Below are 23,587 nucleotides of genomic sequence, written 5' to 3'. Positions count from 1 at the left end.
TGCATTGTTTTCTCAAAGTAGTGGTGAGTTCATTGAGAGCAGGCCGACTGAAAGAGAATGAGAGCAGAGACATCAATGTCGTGAATGTCGTCAGTGAAGTGTTGTTGTTTACCAATTGGTATTGGTGGGAAGTGTTAAAGGCGTATAATTGCAGACCAATATGGCGTCTTGGTGTGTGAGTAAACAAACACTATAAACTTTTAAGGCCTAACCAGTTAGAAAGAGATAGTTATATTTGGTGGGCGCATGTGAGAATTAACAACAACAAAATACATATTTCAAAAAAACTACCACCACCACCAATGTTTATTAACAACTGTGGATTCTCTCATTCATTTAGAAGTGACTGGGCTTAACAGCACAATCTGAACCCTCTGAGTTAAAGTCAGTTGGCACTGTTTGTTGTTTTTGTATATCTGTTTCTTTTGTGTGCAACAACTACCACTATTTTTCCAAAGAGCCAGGCAGCAAGCCAGCCAGTCAGTCATCCGAGCAGCCAACTCTTAACCCAGTAGGCAATTACTGGTTTTTGAGCTTGTTCAACGTTCATTCAGTCATCACAAGTTGAAACTGTAAGATACGTTTTGTGTCTGTGACTTGGGCAGGTGCGGTTAGTTTCGTTTTGGACGTGAATGTGAACGTTGCAAGCGCAATAGACAAAACAGTAAAAATAAAAAGTAATAAGCCGAAATAAATAACGAAAGAAAATTGAAAACAATAAGAAAAGAAATATAAACACAATAATTGGAAATTTGTGAAATAACCAAAACAAATTTATTGGTGACAAGAAAAAAATAAATACAATTTTACAAAAAAACAATGAAAAGTGTTTAAGAGAAAACGCAAAGAAATATTTAAAGAAAAACAGTGTCAACATCGAAAAAAAATATTAAAACAAAAAAAATTGTTTTGAAGCATATCTTTGACAAGAAACCAAAGTTGCATTTTGGTAACATCCGTGTGTGTGTGTGTGAATTAAGGTTTTCATGAAAAGTGTGGTGGCCATGAAAGAATCAATGACCATTTTAACGCCGTCCCTTAATGCCAATGAACATCAGAAAATGTCAAATCTTAAACCGAATCGTTCACGTTTTATGATCAATGATATATTGGCGGGTAGTGCTGCCGCCGCTGCAGCCGTTGAGGCTGCCAATGCGGCGGCTGCCTTCTACAAACAGCAACAGCAACATAACAACAATAATAACAACAACAACAGTGGAGAATCATCACATTCCCCCACATTGCAACAACAACAGCAGCATCAACAACAACAGCATCCGCATCATCAATCGCCGCCACATCATTTAAATACCCATCCCCTGCACCCGGCATTACAACATCCTCATGCTCAACATCCGGCTCTGGGCCATCACCAACCATTGCCATTAATTGCCGGTCATCATGCTGCAGCCGCCGCAGCCTTGGCCCATCATCAGCAACAACAGCAGCATGCCAATTCCACTTCCCCCTCAGGATTATCGGCGTCAGGGCCCGGACAGCATCCCAATGCCGGTCATAAAATGCATGGATTTCCCGTCGGTGCAACACAAATGGGTTCGAACGGTCTCAATGTGGCCCAATATGCGGCCGCCATGCAACAACATTATGCCCAGGCGGCAAATGCTGCGGCCGCAGCCAGAGCAGCCGCTGTGGAACGGAATCATGGGGCCGAACTGGATGATAGCAGTGATTATCAGGACAATGAGGATTGCGATAGTGAAAATGGCAGCGGTGGACATTTGGACGATAACAGCGTTTGTAGTAATGGTGAGGTGAGCTTTAATTTACTAAAATGGGTGGGGTGGAATTAGGAGAGGGGGAGGGGGTTTCTGATTGAGGATTTTAGTTGTAGATTGTGGTAGGGGTGGGGGGTTAGAATTTGTAAATAATTTTAGTGGGTAGTTAAGATTGTTAGGAACTATTTTGGGGGTAATTATTTCTAGGTGTTCGATTGCCAAATGAGGCAAGTTGAAATTTTTCTTTGGAATACAATAATATTGTTGTTGTTGTTTTTGGGACATTTAAGAGAGAAATGGAGATTTTGGTAGAAAAAAAAAACAATTTAACGCAAAAATAAATGGTCGATTCTAATAAAACCATTTGAAAACAAATTGAAGTGAATTATTATCAAAACATTGTTTTTGAAAATTATTGCTTTCGTAAAAGTCCACTAAATATTCAATGCCGACAGTGGCATTAAAGAACGTTTTGGTAGAAAAATTTATTTTTTTTCAGAAAAAATGGTCGGTAATGCGATTTGAGAACAAATCGTATTTGATTATTATCAAACCAAATATTGGTTTCATAAGAATCTATCTCAAATCTGATTCAATTGGGGTGAAGAAAATCAATTTTGCCAGAATTTTTGTTTTGTTCTGTTTTTATACCCTACACCACATAGTGGTAAGGGTATTATGTCTTTGTGCATTTGTTTGTAACATGGAGAAGGAAACGAGATAGACCCATAGTTACTTTTGAGAACCTTCATAGAATCACTTTCTGAGTCGATTTATGCATGTCCGTCCGTCTGTCCGTCCGTCCGTCCGTCCGTCCGTCCGTCCGTCCGTCCGTCCGTCCGTCCGTCCGTCCGTCCGTCTGTCCATGTATTCTTGTGAACAAAATGCAGGTCGCATTTATTATCCGATTGAGATGAAATTTTCCAAACAATATTTTTTTGGCCCAAGGACGAACCCTATTGAAATTGGTGAGAATCGGATCAAATTTAGATATAGCTCCCATATATATCTTCATCCGATTTCGGGTTAAATGAGCACCAAATGTCCACTATCAGTCCAAATTACCTGAATTTTGGCACACCCAACCGGGTTCGGCCTAGAAGCAAGTATATCAAATTTGGAGAAAATCGGTTCAGATATAGCTATAGCTCCCATATATATCTTTCATCCGATTTGATCTTTAAGTCCCTCACATTCCTACTATGCACTCCACAACCGTGATATTTGGTACCAGGTATTAGATGGAGCACAGAAATAGCTGTTTTAAATTTTATCGAAATCGGTTCAGATTTGGATATAGCTCCCATATATATCTTCATCCGATTTCGGGTTAATTGACCACCAAATGGCCAATATCAGCCCAAATGGCCCGAATTTTGGCACATGTGACCGAGATTAGCCTTAAAGTAAATACAACAAATTTGGAGAAAATCGGTTCTGATTTGGATATAGCTCCCATATATATCTTCATCCGATTTCGGGTTAATTGTGCTCCAAATGGCCGATATAAGCCCAAATGGACTGAATTTTAGTACATCGGACCAAATTCAGCCTAGAAGCAAGTATATCAAATTTAGTGAAAATCGGTTCAGATATAGATATAGCAAGCATATATATGTTTCATCCGATTTAGTGTTTTAGTCCCTTACATTCGTAATGTTCACTCCACAACCGTGATATTTGGTACCAGATATAAGGTACAGCCCAGAAATAGCTGTTTGTAATTTTATCGAAATCGGTTCAGATTTGGATATAGCTCCCATATATATCTTCATCCGATTTCGGGTTAATTGTGCACCAAATGGCCGATATAAGTCCAAATGGACTGAATTTTAGTACATCGGACTAAATTCAGCCTAGAAGCAAGTATATCAAATTTAGTGAAAATCGGTTCAGATACAGATATAGCAACCATATATATGTTTCATCCGATTTAGTGTTTTAGTCCCTTACATGTGATATTTGGTACCAGGTATTAGATGGAGCACAGGAATAACTGTTTTAAATTTTATCGAAATCGGTTCAGATTTGGATATAGCTCCCATATATATCTTCATCCGATTTCGGGTTATTGACCACCAAATGGCCGTAATAGCATCAATTTTGGCAAATCCGACCGAAACCAGCTTAAAAGCAAGTACACCAATTTTAGTAAAAATCGGTTCAGATATAGCTATAGCTCCCATATATATGTTTCATCCGATTTCGTCTTTAAATCCCTCACATTCGTAATATGCACTCCACAGAAATGATATTTGGTACCAGTTATCAGATAAAGCCCAAAAATAGTTGATTTTAATTTTATTAAAATCTGTTCCGATTTGGATATGCCTCCCATATATATCTTCATCCGATTTCGTGTTAATTGTGCATCAAATGGCCAATATCAGCCCAAATGGCATGAATTTTGGCAAATCCGACCGAAACCAGCCTATAAGCAAGTACACACATTTTAGTAAAAATCGGTTCAGATATAGCTCTAGCTCCATATATATGTTTCATCCGATTTGCTCTTTAAGTCCCTTACATTCGTAATATACTCTTCACAGGAATGATATTTGGTACCAGATATCAGATAAAGCCCAAAAATAGTCGATTTTGATTTTATAAAAATCTGTTCAGATTTGGATATAGTATAGCATAGCATACTCTTCACAGGAATGATATTTGGTACCAGATATCAGATAAAGCCCAAAAGTAGTCGCTTTTAATTTTCTCAAAATCTGTTCAGATTTGGATATAGCACCCATATGTATCTTCATTCGATTTCGAGTTAATTGTGCAACAAATGGCCAATATCAACCGAAATGGCATGAATTTTGGCATATCTGCCCAAATTCAGCCTAGAAGCAAGGACACCAATTTTAGTAAAAGTCGTTTCAGATATAGCTATAGCTCCCAAATACATCTTCATCCGATTTCGGATTAAATGTGCAGCAAATGGCTAATATTGGTACATCAAATTTAGTGAAAATCGGTCGGATACAGCTATAGCTCCTATATATACCTTTCATCCGATTTGTACTTTAAGTCCCTCAAATTCGAAAAATGTACGATACAAGAATAATATTTGGTATCAGATGCAGCCAAGAAATATCTTCTTTTTCAGTTTTACAAATATCGGTTCAGATTTGGATATACCTCCTATATATATATTCATCCAATTTCGTGTTGATTGCGCACCAAATGTCCAATATCAGCCCAAATGTCCTGGGTTTTGGCAAATCTGACCGAATTCAGCCTAGAATCAAATACATCAAACTTGGTGAAAATCGGTTCAGATATAGCTATAGTTCGTAAAATGCACGATAGAATTAGATAGATTTTGATTTTGTACCAAATATCTCATAGAGCTCTGAAATGCCCTGTATAAACCTTTTTACGAGAGCTCTACTAAATATGCATAGTGGTGTAGGGTATCATATAGTCGGCCCCGCCCGACTTTTGAGCTTTCCTTACTGGTTATTTATTAAATTACATCCACTTCGGCTGGACCTTCACAACGCACCAATATAAGGAGATAATTTTTTACATCTAAATTGTAGAGGCTTAACTCAGTTATATCAGAGATGGAGAGAGGGGTCAGCACCGATGCAGCAGGTGACACAAAAAAAAAATGGATTTTTTTCAGAAAAACTTTTTCTGAAATTATTTAAAATTTGCCATTTCGGAGCGGGCAGCGCTTTCTAAGCCGCCCCTTGCTACGCCGCTGGTTAAATGGTTGTGTACTCATTTTCAAAACATTTGTCTGAAAATTACTCCTCACAGAGTTGCAGCGACCAGCGCCAAAGTGGCCAGAAATTCCTTTCAAAGCCCTTTCGGAGTGGGGTCCAGCAGACGAAAAGTTAAATTTTTCAACAGTTTTGAAATTATTCAAAATTTTACCGTTTCGAAATTGTTTGTTTTTCTCCCTCCCAAAAATGCTACTCTGGCTATCTTAGGGGTTTAAGAGATGTGTAACATTTCCAAAAAAAAAAAAAAAAAATAGTCTGAAAACTACTCTTTCTGAGTTGCAATGGCCTGCAAGGAAGTGGCCAGAAATTCCTTTCAAAATCATTCCGGAGTGGGGCTAAAAATTACATTTTTCAACAGTTTTGAAATTATTCAAAATTTTACAGTTTCGAAATTATATGAAAGTGTACCCCAGGCAACATCGGTGCCAGACAAGAATTTTCGAAAAAAAAATACCGTTTTAGTATAATTAGCTGACGCATGTATTTCGAATATCTTCCCATTCATATTCGGAAACTTTGGCAGAAGACAGTTTACATTCAAATATATTTTGAACCTTATTTAATTTATTTCTAGTTTTTTTTTTAATGATTGTTTCTCTTCCTCCAAAAATGGGGTATAAGACCATTTGCTAGAGCATGTCTTAAAGCCTGTCTTTCATTAGAAAACCTAAAAAAAAATTCAAGTAAAAAAATATAAAAAAGTTACAATGTTGGTCCATCCTTGTCGTTTTTCAGATTCAGAAATGTTTTTAAAATTTAAAAAAATTATTTTAAACCTATCGAAAAATTTTTGAAAATCTTCAAAAACATTGCCCTCAGTAAAGAGAGAAATATAGAGTTAAGCCAATGGGGAAATGATCCAGACTTAAACAATCCTCTGGAAAATCTTCAATAAAAATATTTGGACTCAAAAACATAAAAAAATTGCTAATATATATTTTTCGTTTGTTTTAATGCTTCATATTTTGACCAAGTGCCTGAATATTTTAAAATAATTGTTAGACTCTTAATTATTTCATGGAATATTCCAAATATTTAAACTTGACTTTAGTCTTTAATTTAAACATCAAAAATCTTGAAAATAATTTTTGAGTTTCTGAAATAGGAAAACCCTTCAAAAAACTGTTCTGGGGAGAATTTTCTCCTATCGAAATTTTTAACATATTAAACTGGATGGAAAATCGAAAAAACTTCCAAGGTGAGCAACTGGGAATAAATATGTTTTCCCACTTAAAATCTACCAAACAGTTAAAAATTGATTATTTCGACCAAAACTGGGGGCATTTTACAGATTGAAAAATGCTCTGAATAAAAATTGTTCTTAGCCGACGGATATTTTTAATATAATTTGGGGGGTGGTGGTCGAAATCAATACGAAACAAACTCTAAATAAATTAATCAAATTTAAAACCTGGAAATACAAAATAATCATATTTCCATTTTGTTTGATTATTTCCAAAATGTTCATATATTTACCAAAAATGTTTGAATATTTTTAATATTTTCTCTCTTTTTTCAAACCAAGGAATATTCGACAAAAAAAAAAAAAAGAATAAAAAAAACAATCACACCGTTTAAGTTGGAAAACAATCAAGTTTGTCACTTAAGTCTTTCGTTTAAACACCAAAACAATTTACGAAATGAAATAAACAAAACCATCTAAAATTAAATTAAATTAGTGTACGATTATTAATTTTATGCAACAATAACCAAGGAAAAACAATCACAACTTAGCAAAAGAAAAGTAGGAAAAAATAGGAAAAAACAGACAAAAACTTCAGAAATAAAGAATGGAAAAATGCCACAATTTGCCGGCGGGCAAACATTAGGAAATACGAAACTCAACAAAGCGTGTAAATACAAATTGCCACAGAAAACGCAATGCACAGCCTAACGCTACAAAATATTTTATAAAAATTTTCTATATTATGAATATTCAATTTGAGGGAAATACGGGTAACTAAAGTCTCACAATTACCTCATTTTCGTTGGCAATTTGGAGTAGTGGAGCAAAAAAATCGGCATACAGGAAATTCACCAAATCTAACAATTTAAAGGAACTTACATAGTTTACTTAAATCCAAATTTATAATATTACAAAAAAAATGTATATAAATAACAACACTTACCTAGTCTACAACTAAATCAGTGAAGTAAATTACCACATCATGTGTTTTTTTTTGTATGCACCCATGTTGGTGTGTGTGTGTGTATGTAGGTCTTTAACTCAAACTTGGCTAGAAAAATTGCATTTTCACGCTTTGCTTAGTTTTTACAACGAATTACATTTATTTGTTTGTTTTGTTGGTTTTTAACAAAAGCTCTTAAGAAACGCCAGCAACAATAAGCGGAAGATATAAACTGTTTCGCATAGATAATCCCTCTGGCTTTAATTAACTCGGTAAGACTTGTTTTGGATTACCTGATTTTTTTTGAAAAATTAATTAGGAGAAAGGTTTTCAAGTGGAGAATTTTTTTTTATTATATATCCCACAATACTTGTGTGTTTTATGGTTCTTTGTGGGATGAGAAGTATGGAGCATAATATTGCTATAAATTTTTCATTGTATCTCTAAGCCAAACTTTTGAAAAATTATCCAATAATCTTGAGAGATCAGAATATTATTTTAAAGGTTAGAATATATAAGAGGATTCTCTCTGGTATAAGTCATGCAATTTTTCATGGTAGAATGTAGGAGTATAGTTAGTCGAAATTCAATTTTGGATCCTAATTAAAATTGATCATCCTAAGGTCCTTTGTTTTTATACCCTCCACCTTGGAAAGGAGGGTATATTAACTTTGTCACTCGTTTGTAACATCCCTAAATATTCGTCTGAGGCCCCATAAAGCATATTCATTCATAATCAGCATAAAATTCTAAGTCGATTTAACGATGTCCGTCTGTCTGTTGAAATCACGATACAGCTCACATTATTTGACGTAGAGCGTTAAAATTTAGCAGAAAAATTTGTATTGTATCTAGGATAATTGGTATTGAAAATGAGAAATATCGGTCCACGTTTTGATATCGTCCACCTATACCTACCGATATTCGGTATTTTGATGATTTTTGCCACATTGTTTCAAGGAATTGTCTAAAAATTGATATTTTTAGGTCATAATGGGTCCCAGTTCGTGTGGCGAAACATTGTATGTACAGGTCCACGTTTCGGTATAGTCCCCATATAATGGTACCTCCCGATATTCGGTATTTTGATGATTTTTGCTACATTTTCTCACGGATTTGTTTAAAAATTGGTATTTGTTGATCATATTAGATTCTAGCTCAGGTGGCGAAACTTTGCATGTATAGGTCCACGTTTTGGTATAGCCCCCATATAATTTACCTCCCGATATTCGGTATTTTCACGATTTTTGCCACATTTTCCCACGAAAATGTCTAAAAATTTATATTTGTGGTTTAAATGGGTTCTAATGTTTCCTTTACCCAAAGGTGGGTATTAAAATTCGGCCCGGTCGAACTCAATGTTTTTTTACTTGTTTTTTTTTTTTAAGGTAGCCGTTGATACCTTGATACTTTCATTTTGAATTTCCAAATTTCAAATTTCCAGCTCTACCTACTCCCTAAATAACAAATTTAATGCCGTTAAAAAAGAAAAGTATCGTACTTTTTGGTACGTTTTTTAAAATACACCTCCTTTTTTCTAAATTTTATTGAATGTAAGCCAAGAATGTCGGAAATAGCATCAAATTTTAAAATTAGTTTAGATTTATTCGAATTGGTCGCCTTTGGCACGAATTATGGTCTTCAAACGGCAAATGAAACCGTCACACGCTGCCCGAATGTTGATCCGGTATTTTGGCCCATTCCCGGCGAAGCGTTTGCTTAAGGTGATCGACACTTTGGCATTTTTCAGTGCCAACCTTGCTTTTCAAAATACTCCAGACACAATCATTGGTATCCGGAGATTTTGGTGGCCATAGTGCGCTGGAAATGAAGCGAGGAACCTCATTTTGTAACCATTCTTGGGTGGCGCGTGCTGAATGCGATGGTGCTGAGTCCTGTTGGAATGTTCAAGGTCTGCGGCCAAAATGTTTGCGTGCCCAAGGCTTTAATACATCCTCCATAATATTTTCGCGATAATATTCGGCATTAATTCTTATGCCACGGTCGATCAATTAGCAGAGATCGAATATTTTCTCATCGCAGAAAACCTAATTCGGCAGTTCACCACTTTCGGCCAAGCGAGTCTATTTTCTTTCTGTTGCGGTGTAAGTTCTTGCACTTTTTGGAAATTCAATGGCTTATCCCCAAGCCCATTTTTTCAATAAAATTCTCACCAAAATGCTTCTGTAAACAATATAATGAGCTGCAATAATTGTAACAGCTGTCGGACGAGTGGCTTAGCAATGACACAGTCTGAAGTTGGTTGCAGTTTTTTCATTTCACCCTGTTTAAAGAACTCACAAAAGTGACTATAAAACTAAATTTCAGATTTCCAACTCCATCAGTTCCTCACATTCCGAATTCAGTACAATTTGGTACATTTCGAAGTTTTAAGAAAATATTTCCGAAACTATCTACCTTCAAATCTCAATCCTACACATTTAAAATGGCCGTACTATCAATATTTCAAATTTCCAGCTCCATCCGTTCAACCAATTCCAAAATGGAACCAAATTTAGTATCATTTAGTACAGTTCTTACACTAAGTACACATTTCAAAACCACATCCATAATTCTTATACCAAAGTCTAAATGTTAGCTATGTCCGTTCATATAATATCAGATAGTACCACGAATGGTGCTTTTTAGTAATTTTTTAGTTCGAATTTCAAAAAAACATATGGTTCATCGATCCTACACAACATCCAAGACCCTTACTCCAAATTTAAGATTTTGAGCTCTATCTCTTCCATAAATACCAATTAGTACTTTTCGTAATTTTTTGTACGTTTTTCAAAATCAATCTTCATATATCCACCTCCACCTCACAAAAAGTGGCCCAATACTTAATTTCAGATGTCCAGCTCTATCCCTTCCTCATATACCAAATTTAATGCCAATGAGTACTTTTCGAAATTTTTAGTACATATTTCCAAAACCACCTTCAAATCTCAATCCTACACACTAGAGTGACCTCAATATCAACATTTAAAATATCCAGCTTTATCCCTTCTCCAAAATCCAATTTGTAACAAATTAGTACAATTTTTACACTCAGTACACATTTCAAAAACCACCTCCTTGTATCAACCCTAGTTAACCAAATAAATTCTTATCCTTTCGTATAATACCAAATAGTACCGGATAAGGTACTTTTGAGATTTTTGCCACATTTTTAGTCCGAATTTCAAAAAAAAAAAAAAACTGTAGTGTATCTATCCTAACTATATCAGCGACATTCTTCCCTAAATTCAAAATTTTAAATTTATCCAGCCATATTGGCAAAGCCGTTCTTGAGTTTCAAATATAGTAACTAATAAGACTTTCTTTTATAATTATTGATTTTTTGAATTTATGAATCTCAAAATAGACGATTTTCTTCCGGTTGAGAATAATTTCCGAAATTTTTGGAATCAGTTAAGCAAAATTTTATTAAACATTTTTGGGAAAAAATAGTTTTCCTACCAAATTTTTTCAAAAATTTGGAAACTTTTAAGTTGGATGTAAAATTGCAACGTCTTCGAAGGGCTCAACGAATTTTTCCGTTAAAAATACGCCAAAAATTTTTTTGTCATAACTGATTTCAAAAAAATCAATGCGATTCAATGCCATTTAATTTTTAGAAATTGGTTTTCTATGATATTCTGTTTCAGCCCAGATTATTTTTGCTTTAAATTCCATTCATTTCAATCAAAAGACCATTTTATCCACGCATTTGCCTTTATTGAGTGGGTGTTTCTAAAGCAAGAAATACATAAAAAATAAACGAGAAAAAACCAAGACCTACTCCATGCTGGCCAAGCATTGAAGCGCAAAAATACCCCAACATTACTTGTAAACAGAATCAAACATAATTGCACATACATAAACACATGAATATCCATCCATACTAACATATAATACAATATAGAATGTTCAGCCAAATGAAATGCCATATAATTTACTCTAATATCAGTTAATATACAATATGGCTTGTAGTTAAATTGAAAAAAAAAATAGAGAAAAAGATGTACTAAAACTTCCTGCTTCTAAATAAACAATAAAACAAAGAAAGAGGTATTGCAAAAAAAATTGCTATGATTTGGTCTAGCCCAGAATGGGTAGGAGGATGTACAACATTAAGTTTAATTCATGATCACATGGCTTTGCTAATAATACTTTTAGGGTTCTTTTTTTTTTTTTTTTGAAAATACCTATGGACATCTAATTCATAACTGCCTAGCTTTCGATAATAGCCATGGAATATTTAAAAGCCTAAAAGCAACATATTAAAAAGCCATAATTCTTTTTCGTTTTGCCTAAAAATTACCTCTTTTGGACGTGGGGGCAACATAAATTCATATGCCAACCAAAAAATATCATGTGAATAAAAAGAAAATGGAATAAATAGACAAAACTGAACTGGCTACACACACACTGAGGTGACCAACAATGTGAATAATGCTGGGCAAAGTAGTAGGGTTCCCTCTAGGCTCTTGGAGAAGCAGTTTTTGCCACATAACGAAAATAATCGCTACATCCGCCAAAAATGTTCAAATAACAGACAGTCATTCGCCAAAGAAAAAACAAATAACAAAACAAACAAGCCAACAAACATTTTATGTCTGTTTGTTTAAAAAAACGCCGGTTTCTATGCTGAGCTCTTCTGCCAGGTTTTGAAAATTTCACTTCTGCGTTGTTTTGGAATTATGAAGGAGGAGGAGATTACTTTTTTTGGGGGAAACATTTAAAAAATTTGTTTTTTTTTTTTCGTACATTAGTGTTTTAATGTAATTTACCTATTATATTTTTTGGGTAATAAATAGCGAGAGGGTTGGCGCTTTGTGGTGGAGGAAGTTTTTTTTTTTTTTTTTTTTGCTGTAATTAACTTGTCTTCAAGGGAAATTGTTTGGGTGGTAATAAATTGTGCAAAAAATTCATTAGCCTGCTGTTGAACAACATAAAACTTAAATGATTTGCCTTCGGTAGTATGTTTGGCAGGGTGCGGGACTCGAATTTTGGTATATTTTTGAAAATTCAGCCGAATTATTTTAAGTGAAAATGAAAAGAAAAAAAAGTATTTTGCGAAATTGTCCTTCATCGAAATAAAGGATTTAGACTCAAATTTGGATCAAATCCGTTTCAGTCAATCTAGGGGTGTCTGTTCGTCTGTATGGCTGGCGAACGATAACTCTCGAAGAGAAAGAAGGACGATTTCAATTTTGCAAACCCTAATATTTTTGCTAGTGCTAGGTAAGGTGCGAAAATGGAAAATATCGGCCCTCTCCATAAAGTACCTCTCCCACAAAGAATCAACATTTGGACTGAAAAATGTGAAATAAGACTTCAATTGTCTTCAAACTTAGCACATCTTAATATTTCTAGCAGCACAAGATCTGATTCCAAGAGCAAACCAGCCCTTCCAGTACTTCGCCCACAACGAGTCAAATTTTTAAATACAAGGAAAAATAAACAACCGATTCCTTTCAAATTCGGCACATCCCAGTATTTTTATTAAAGCAAGATCTGGTTTGAAAATACTCAATATCGGCTCACTTCTTCTGGTACCTCCCCCGCAATGGGTATTTCGGGTATAAACCTGAAATACGACATGGTAGAGCATTCACCTGTCCAGAATCTTCAAAATATAATGACATTTGCTCATAAATTTGTCCAGAATCTTCATAAATCGGACATACTGTTATTTGTCGACCTTTTCAAAAACTGGACCTCGGTCGAATATTTTTTTAAGGATTTTCTTTCTTTTTAAATTTTATAAAATCAAATTTCAGCCATTTTACCATAAGATCTAGCCAGGACCTTAACACCATCAGTTTACCTTATTTTGGGATTATTTCAAAATATGAGCCTAAAAATTTTTATTGGTCGAATTTTTAATTTTATGATATCCCAAATTGCAAATGAAAATGAAGCTGAAAATTTCGAGGCCTTTTAGAACCTCTAAAAATACACATAATTTGGTTAGGAAATGCTGTTCCCAGGACCTTGAAAACATCTGAACGTGGTTTTTATGGCTATGTGGACTTAGGTCAAAACGTGAACTAATATTGAAATTTGTTCAGGGGTCAAACTTTTATGGCGTCACAATTTTTGAAATGACATCGCTTTATCTTGGATATTTGAGCTGAAATTTTCGAGGTCATACAAAATAAGGGACCAATATTTATAGACTCCTACAAGATAGACTTGAACTTGAGATCCTATTTTTTTAATTTTTCGAGTCCATAGCAAATGAGGGACCTACATTTATGACCTCTTAAAATCGCCAGTTGGAAAAATGATTTAGGTTGTTGTCAGTATCTTCAAAACATAGACAAAAACCTATATTGATTTTTTCGAAAGTCCAATTTTAATTATTTAATTATTTATTATCAGTCTGCTCCATTGAGAATCGTAGTTGAAATTATCGGGGTCATACCAAATAAGGGACATTCAGAGGTTCCTCAGGAACCTCCATGTTAAGACTTTATTTGGGTGGAAATAAAAACCCCTCAAATTACTTTAGTAAGGGAGGTTATTTGGATTCTATAAGAAAAATGGCAGAAAGATATATTAAATATTGAGAAAACTAAATTAGCGATAATTTGGTTGGAAAATAGAAATATTCAAATTCCATAAATCGGAATAATAGATGGTGACCATATCTGAACATCATCGGTCAAGTTCAAATGGAAAAACAGGGGGTACATTAATTCCTCTTCATCTCGTGGTGGCAGGAATAAGAATTTGAACGGAAATCTCCCATCATCCCTTTTTGGAGACGTGAGGAGATATGCAAAACAACTAAATGTTTTATTATTTTGTGGAGAAAATATTTCTGGCAACACTTCTCTAAACTATATATCCAAAATTTAAAATGCATCACTTTCAATACTTAGCTCGAAATTTTCGAGATGTCGAAGAGAAAAAAATATATTTTTGATATTTAATTATAAATTAAAATTACCATGAACACTTTACCACAACAAAACTCCTCCTAAACGTTTATTTAACAAAAAACTGAAATTATTAATTCATGGCAAATAAATTTGAAACCAAACAAAAAACAACCTAAAAATAATTTCCAATCAAACACCCATTGAACATAAAATTCCATTGGGGAAATTTGCATAAAGACTTGTCTACAAAAACCACAATAAATATACTTATATAGAAAAAGAGCCATAAAGAAATTAAAACAATTTGTTGAAACGTTTTAAGCCAAACAAAACAAATCAATGGCAAAAAAAATACTAAACGATAAGAATGTCATTTGCATACAAATAGCTGGGCTAGACTGGGTAGGGGTTAAGACATAGAGCAACAGAGAGGAGAGAGACAGAGTTGCAGAGGGGCAGACGCCAGAAAAAGCAATAAAATATTATAAAAATATAATTAAAATCACTAAACCAAAATCGAAAATACAAATCATTAAAAAAACCAGAGAAACCCATACAACCGTATGCTATCGGCTAAGATCTTAATTCTCACTCTCACTCAGTTAATGTTGCTCTCCCTCTCGTCGACTGGGTGTTGTTGTTTGGCAAATCAATGTAGCAACCAAAACAAGTTTGTGTCTTAAGTCTTTTGTTTTTTTTTCTTCTGTGGGGAGTTTTGGATAACAATATTCTGCAAAGGTTTTGTATGTACGTAGTTAAGGAATTTTATGTTTATGATTTTTTTATATTACTTATTTTTGTTGTTGTTGTTGTACCACAAGATTTATTTTGCCCGTTAACTCACTCCGCCCTTTTTTCTTTTCTTTTCGTTGTGTTGTGTTTCTTTTAGGTGGCAAAGATGATGATGGCAACAGTATTAAGAGCGGCTCCACCAATGACATGAGCGGTCTGAGTAAAAAACAACGCAAAGCTCGCACCGCCTTTACCGATCATCAGCTACAGACATTGGAGAAATCATTTGAACGCCAAAAATACCTGAGTGTCCAAGAGAGACAAGAGTTGGCACATAAATTGGATCTCAGTGATTGTCAGGTTAAGACCTGGTATCAAAATCGAAGGTAAGCTAAAGCAAAAGAGACAAAAAGTAAAAAACGAAAAATTATGAAATATGGCCCAGTCTTCCTCGGATAATGCAATAGTATTTTTTTTTTGGAGAAAAGTATCATAAATTTCCTCTAAGCATCTCAGGGTGGCATAAAAATCATGCCAAAAGTCAGAGATAAAACATTAGCAACAGCAGCAGCAGCCAGTTTACAACATACATATACATACTTACATATGACAATTTTTCTGCCATATGCATCTGTAAATTACTGCTGATTGCGACTACGACTACTACTATGCGCCTTGTGCTAGGCTGCCAACAAACGTCGCAACAAACCATAAATTATAACAAACAGCCAAACAACCAACCAGCCAGCCAGCCAAGTAAATCTAATCAAGGTTTGAGATTATTTGAGTGCACGAGAAAAAGTAGGAGGAGGAGGAGGGGTGAACAAACAGTGACACTATATGTCTTTTCTTTTAAGGAGATCATGTTTTGGCATCGGGAGCTAAATTTTCAGTTGCCGTTGTTTTTCACAACTTTGGGCCTTCTGGCCACAAATCTGACCATTTAGCAGTGCAGCAAAGCAATGATGGTGGTGGTGGTGGTGGTGGTAGTGGGTACTCAGCACCATTAGTCCATGGACCAGCAAAGATCGTCTAGCAAATGACTTATACTTATAAAACTCATTGCAAATTCGTGGAATTTATTAACAACAAAAGAAAAAAACAGCAATGACTTCTGGCTGTTGCTAACACTTCAATGTTGTTGTAGTTGTTTCTCAGCATTTTGTTGTGTGTTGTGTGTTTTTTTTTTTTTTTTTTATACCCTACACCACATAGTGGTAAGGGTATTATGTCTTTGTGCATTTGTTTGTAACATGGAGAAGGAAACGAGATAGACCCATAGTTACTTTTGAGAACCTTCATAGAATCACTTTCTGAGTCGATTTATGCATGTCCGTCCGTCTGTCCGTCCGTCCGTCCGTCCGTCCGTCCGTCCGTCCGTCCGTCCGTCCGTCCGTCCGTCCGTCCGTCTGTCCATGTATTCTTGTGAACAAAATGCAGGTCGCATTTATTATCCGATTGAGATGAAATTTTCCAAACAATATTTTTTTGGCCCAAGGACGAACCCTATTGAAATTGGTGAGAATCGGATCAAATTTAGATATAGCTCCCATATATATCTTCATCCGATTTCGGGTTAAATGAGCACCAAATGTCCACTATCAGTCCAAATTACCTGAATTTTGGCACACCCAACCGGGTTCGGCCTAGAAGCAAGTATATCAAATTTGGAGAAAATCGGTTCAGATATAGCTATAGCTCCCATATATATCTTTCATCCGATTTGATCTTTAAGTCCCTCACATTCCTACTATGCACTCCACAACCGTGATATTTGGTACCAGGTATTAGATGGAGCACAGAAATAGCTGTTTTAAATTTTATCGAAATCGGTTCAGATTTGGATATAGCTCCCATATATCTTCATCCGATTTCGGGTTAATTGACCACCAAATGGCCAATATCAGCCCAAATGGCCCGAATTTTGGCACATGTGACCGAGATTAGCCTTAAAGTAAATACAACAAATTTGGAGAAAATCGGTTCTGATTTGGATATAGCTCCCATATATATCTTCATCCGATTTCGGGTTAATTGTGCTCCAAATGGCCGATATAAGCCCAAATGGACTGAATTTTAGTACATCGGACCAAATTCAGCCTAGAAGCAAGTATATCAAATTTAGTGAAAATCGGTTCAGATATAGATATAGCAAGCATATATATGTTTCATCCGATTTAGTGTTTTAGTCCCTTACATTCGTAATGTTCACTCCACAACCGTGATATTTGGTACCAGATATAAGGTACAGCCCAGAAATAGCTGTTTGTAATTTTATCGAAATCGGTTCAGATTTGGATATAGCTCCCATATATATCTTCATCCGATTTCGGGTTAATTGTGCACCAAATGGCCGATATAAGTCCAAATGGACTGAATTTTAGTACATCGGACTAAATTCAGCCTAGAAGCAAGTATATCAAATTTAGTGAAAATCGGTTCAGATACAGATATAGCAACCATATATATGTTTCATCCGATTTAGTGTTTTAGTCCCTTACATGTGATATTTGGTACCAGGTATTAGATGGAGCACAGGAATAACTGTTTTAAATTTTATCGAAATCGGTTCAGATTTGGATATAGCTCCCATATATATCTTCATCCGATTTCGGGTTATTGACCACCAAATGGCCGTAATAGCATCAATTTTGGCAAATCCGACCGAAACCAGCTTAAAAGCAAGTACACCAATTTTAGTAAAAATCGGTTCAGATATAGCTATAGCTCCCATATATATGTTTCATCCGATTTCGTCTTTAAATCCCTCACATTCGTAATATGCACTCCACAGAAATGATATTTGGTACCAGTTATCAGATAAAGCCCAAAAATAGTTGATTTTAATTTTATTAAAATCTGTTCCGATTTGGATATGCCTCCCATATATATCTTCATCCGATTTCGTGTTAATTGTGCATCAAATGGCCAATATCAGCCCAAATGGCATGAATTTTGGCAAATCCGACCGAAACCAGCCTATAAGCAAGTACACACATTTTAGTAAAAATCGGTTCAGATATAGCTCTAGCTCCATATATATGTTTCATCCGATTTGCTCTTTAAGTCCCTTACATTCGTAATATACTCTTCACAGGAATGATATTTGGTACCAGATATCAGATAAAGCCCAAAAATAGTCGATTTTGATTTTATAAAAATCTGTTCAGATTTGGATATAGTATAGCATAGCATACTCTTCACAGGAATGATATTTGGTACCAGATATCAGATAAAGCCCAAAAGTAGTCGCTTTTAATTTTCTCAAAATCTGTTCAGATTTGGATATAGCACCCATATGTATCTTCATTCGATTTCGAGTTAATTGTGCAACAAATGGCCAATATCAACCGAAATGGCATGAATTTTGGCATATCTGCCCAAATTCAGCCTAGAAGCAAGGACACCAATTTTAGTAAAAGTCGTTTCAGATATAGCTATAGCTCCCAAATACATCTTCATCCGATTTCGGATTAAATGTGCAGCAAATGGCTAATATTGGTACATCAAATTTAGTGAAAATCGGTCGGATACAGCTATAGCTCCTATATATACCTTTCATCCGATTTGTACTTTAAGTCCCTCAAATTCGAAAAATGTACGATACAAGAATAATATTTGGTATCAGATGCAGCCAAGAAATATCTTCTTTTTCAGTTTTACAAATATCGGTTCAGATTTGGATATACCTCCTATATATATATTCATCCAATTTCGTGTTGATTGCGCACCAAATGTCCAATATCAGCCCAAATGTCCTGGGTTTTGGCAAATCTGACCGAATTCAGCCTAGAATCAAATACATCAAACTTGGTGAAAATCGGTTCAGATATAGCTATAGTTCGTAAAATGCACGATAGAATTAGATAGATTTTGATTTTGTACCAAATATCTCATAGAGCTCTGAAATGCCCTGTATAAACCTTTTTACGAGAGCTCTACTAAATATGCATAGTGGTGTAGGGTATCATATAGTCGGCCCCGCCCGACTTTTGAGCTTTCCTTACTGGTTTTTTTTTTTTTTTGTTTTTGTCTCTGTGTGTTTTATTGACTTGGTTAGTGTGTTTACAGTTGCGTTTTTTTAATTACCACTTTTGGTAGCTGCACATTTAACAGCCAACATTAAAAGCTATTTGAAACCATAAAAAACAGCAACAACAACAATGAGAACAATTACAGCAACTATACATTTACAAATATATAAGTGCATGAGTCCACAAGAATGAGCGCGAAATATGTTTTGTGTTTGAAGGGGGAAGTGCAGTTTTTTTCGCAAGTTTTTTTTTGGTAGGGGAATCAGAAAAGTGAGGATCTGTGGTAAATGTTAAAAGGGGTGGTATTTATATTTCAGATTGAGACACAACAGAGTAGAGTAGTCAAGTATAGGTGTTTTTGGAACCGTATTTGGGTAACTGTTTCTATTAAAAATAAATATAAAATAAAACAATAAAAACCCCGAGATGAACTTTGAATATCCTCCATCCTTTGGAACGAATTTGGAAATTTTCAAAAAAAAAAAAAAAAATAAAATTTGTTAAAAATTCTGTTAATATCTTAAAAATACCCAAATAGGGAGTTGCTGTTATATAGGGGTCTGTACGAATACGTGAATTTTTCAAATAAGAAACTTGAAAAAAAAATTCGGGAGAATAATATATCTAAAATTGTCAAAATATTGAATATAGGGAGGTATCGATGGTATAGGGGGGCTATAAGAAGACCTGAACCTGCATCTACAATTGTCTATTATAGACTTTAGTACCAATTAAGAACTTTAAATTCGAAATTTGAAACAATTCCGGTGTCGCTAAAATCATAAAAATACCGAATATATGGAGGTATAGTTATATGGTGGCTATACCACCACAGCCTATTTTCAATGCCAAAAGTCCTGCAGCACAAAGACACATCTGAGCAAAATTTTATAAACTTACTTCAATTTGTTCGGAAGCTTGAGATATTTCAACAGACGAACAGACAGACAAACAGACATCGCTAAATCGACATAGACCGAACATTTGTATCAAGTACGTTACGATATGATTTCAAGAAGGATTATATTCCGAAATATATTTCGAAGCAATAAATAGATATGAGAGAGCCGAGTTAGAATGAATGTGGAAAAATCCATCCAATTTGGACTGATATTGCACATTTGGTGCAATATAACGTAAAATCGGATAGAGTTATATATGGGATCTATACCCAAATCTGAACAGATCTCAGAGGTCGGAGGTATTTCTGAGCTGTATCCAATATCTAGTACCAAATATCATTGTTGTAGAGTGAAAATTACGCATGTTAGGGACTTAAACACCAAATCGGATGAAGTATATATATGGAAGCTACAGCTATATTTGAACCGATTCTCGCCTTCTAGGTCGAAATCTGGCGTATGTGCCCCAATCTATTCCATTTAGGCTGATATTAACCATTTGGTGCACAATTATCGTGAAATCCGACAAAAATATGTAGAGGCGTTATATGCGAATCTAAACCGATCTCGATAACATTTGTGAAAAAATCTTCGAAAATTTCTCCGACGTTTCTCAAAAATATCTCAAAATATCCTCGATTATTGCTTTATGGGACCTCGGAGTTAGCCAAAAATATTTTGTACTCCTGTTCTTATTTATCTACCTATCATTCTCTCTCTCTCTTTCTCATAGACTTTGTTTTGTGTTTCCCTAACAACTCACTAATCAATTGTTTTCCTTTTGGTTTTTTCTTGCAGAACTAAGTGGAAACGACAAACAGCCGTAGGCCTCGAACTTCTCGCCGAAGCGGGCAATTTCGCTGCATTCCAACGTTTGTATGGCGGTTCTCCCTACATCGGTGCCTGGCCATATCCTGGAGCCCAGGCAGCCCATGCCGGTCACCCACCCAATTCCATTGATTTATATTATCGTCAAGCTGCCGCTGCGGCAGCTATGCAAAAACCTCTACCCTATAGTCTTTATGCTGGTGTACCAAATATGAGCCACTTGGCTGGTTTACCGGTGGCAGCTGCTGCAGCTCCCTTCTCACATTTGACAGCGTCCAGTTCGTTGTCATCGCTAAGTAGTTATTATCAGAGTGCAACAGCAGCTCAAACAAATCCCCCCACATCACCGCCACATGCAGCCAATGGACCAACGGCGGCTGGAGTTTTGGGTGGTAATGGTGTAGCTGGGGGAGGTGGTGGTGTCATTAAGCCCATACCAACTAGTCCCTCACCCACCCCATTGGCCGAGTCATCACCAGTTCATGCCGGCACAAGATCGCCAAGTCCCACCCTGAATCCTGGTAGTCCACCAGGACGTTCAATTGATAGCTCATCACAAAATCAATCGGATGATGAGGATCACATACAGGTTTGAGGTCATTCGAAACGGGTGAGATGGGATTAAAACTGGCTAAAACGGAAGATCTACAATAAATGAGATTATCATTTGACATTTACTTCATATGGCTTAAAAGGCAAAATTATGTACAATTTCGCTCCATTAAGAAAAGTATTCGGGATCTTGTCGAAATGGTAGCAAAAAATCATGGCCAAATATGAGATTATGGCCAAAACAGGCTCAATAAATTCTTACGCTAGTGTATGTATACCAGTACTGTTGTATCAATGTATTATTGTTAATTATTGTTTTTTTATTTCCACTAAATTAAATAATTAAGTAAATTAAAAAAAGTATTTAAAATCCAATTGAACACAAAACATGAGGATTATCAATTAATTTTGTACAGATTTTAACAACGGCAACAATTTAGCCACATCATCAAATATCTATTTATGTCAGTTATAATGAAAATATTTAAGTTAAAATAAAAAAAAAAAACTCATTATTTAATTTAAAAAAAAAAAAAAATCTGTAAATTTTTGCTAGTAAATGTTTGAAAAAATAATATATGGAAAATGGATTTCAAAATTTGCTGTATATTAGAGAGTTCTTTGTGTTCCGTATTATTATTTATTTTGACAATTGGAATTACCGCTGGAAATCGTTCATCAATAAATGTTTAGAATATTTAAGTTGTGTATAAATTATATTTATATATCTGTAAAAAAAACCTTAAAATAATTAATATTTATCATCGTAGCTTATAGATATCTAGGTGTAATAATTATTCTTCTTTTTATTTTTATTATAATAATGGAAAAGAAAACAAAAAATAATAAAAATTAGCTCAAAAGTATTACAAAAAAATGGGCGTGTGTTTTAATCGAAATGTAAGGAAGTCGCTAAGTTCGACCTCCACTATGGGATACCCTTTCTAGCCAATAAATGGGAATATTTAGGCGTCTTCCATTGAATTTCAATCTAAAGTAAACAAATAACAAGTAAAAAAACATTAAGTACGGCCGGGCCAAACTTTTAATACCCTCCACCTTAGGGTAAAAGAAACATTAGAAGAAATGTGGCAAAAACCATTAAAATGCCGATTATGGGGAGGTACCGTTATATGGGGGCTATACCAAAACGTGGACCTATAATTACAATGTTTCGCCACCGGAGCTGGAACCCATTATGACCCACAAATACCAATTTTTAGACAAATCAGTGAAAAAATGTGGCAAAAACCATCAAAATACCGAATATCGGGAGGTACCGTTATATGGGGGCTATATCAAATCATGGACCCATGCATGCAATGTTTCGCCACCGAAGCTGGAACCAATTATGACCAAGAAATACCAATTTTCGAACAAATCCCTGAAAAAATGTGGCAAAAATCATCAAATTACCGAATATCGGGAGGTACCGTTATATGGGGGCTATACCAAAACGTGGACCTATAATTACAATGTTTCGCCACCGGAGCTGGAACCCATTATGACCAACAAATACCGATTTTTAGACAAATCGGTGAAAAAATGTGGTAAAAAAAAAACTAAAATACTAAATATCGGGAGGTACCTTTATATGGGGGCTATACCACAACGTGGACCTATACATGCAATGTTTTGCCACACGCTCAGGGACCAGCTATGACCTACAAATACCAATTTTAAGACAAATCCGTGAAAAAATGTGACATAAATCATCAAAATACCGAATATCGGGAGGTACCGTTATATGGGGACTATACCAGAACGTGGACCGATATATCTCATTTTCAATACCAACCATCCTAGACACAATGCAAATAGCTCTGCTAAATTTTGGAGCTCTACGTCAAATAATGTGGGCTGTATCGTGATTTCAACAGACAGACAGACGGACAGACAGACAGACGGACATCGTTAAATCGACTTAGAATTTTATGCTGATTATGAATATATATACTTTATGGGGTCTAAAACGAATATTTTGGGATGTTACAAACGGAATGACAAAGTTAATATACCCTCCTTTCCAAGGTGGAGGGTATAAAAAAAATCAGCTAAATTC

At 35.2% G+C, this 23,587-nt stretch overlaps 1 protein-coding gene across 1 annotated transcript; it reads left to right on the top strand.

Annotated features, from left to right (window-relative positions):
* Window positions 1–485: 485 nt before the first annotated feature.
* LOC101890047 (homeobox protein B-H1) lies at window positions 486–22,384 on the top strand. Its single transcript, XM_005187147.4, has 3 exons — window positions 486–1,767; window positions 15,367–15,595; window positions 20,944–22,384. Exons 1-3 carry the CDS (start codon window positions 987–989, stop codon window positions 21,566–21,568), a joined length of 1,635 nt encoding a protein of 544 aa, XP_005187204.1. The 5' UTR covers window positions 486–986; the 3' UTR covers window positions 21,569–22,384.
* Window positions 22,385–23,587: the final 1,203 nt, after the last annotated feature.

The sequence above is a fragment of the Musca domestica genome, unplaced genomic scaffold, assembly GCF_030504385.1.
Source record: "Musca domestica strain aabys unplaced genomic scaffold, Musca_domestica.polishedcontigs.V.1.1 187, whole genome shotgun sequence".
Taxonomy (NCBI): domain Eukaryota; kingdom Metazoa; phylum Arthropoda; class Insecta; order Diptera; family Muscidae; genus Musca; species Musca domestica.
Note: the sequence above shows the minus strand (reverse complement) of the source record. Positions and strands in the feature narration are given on the sequence as shown.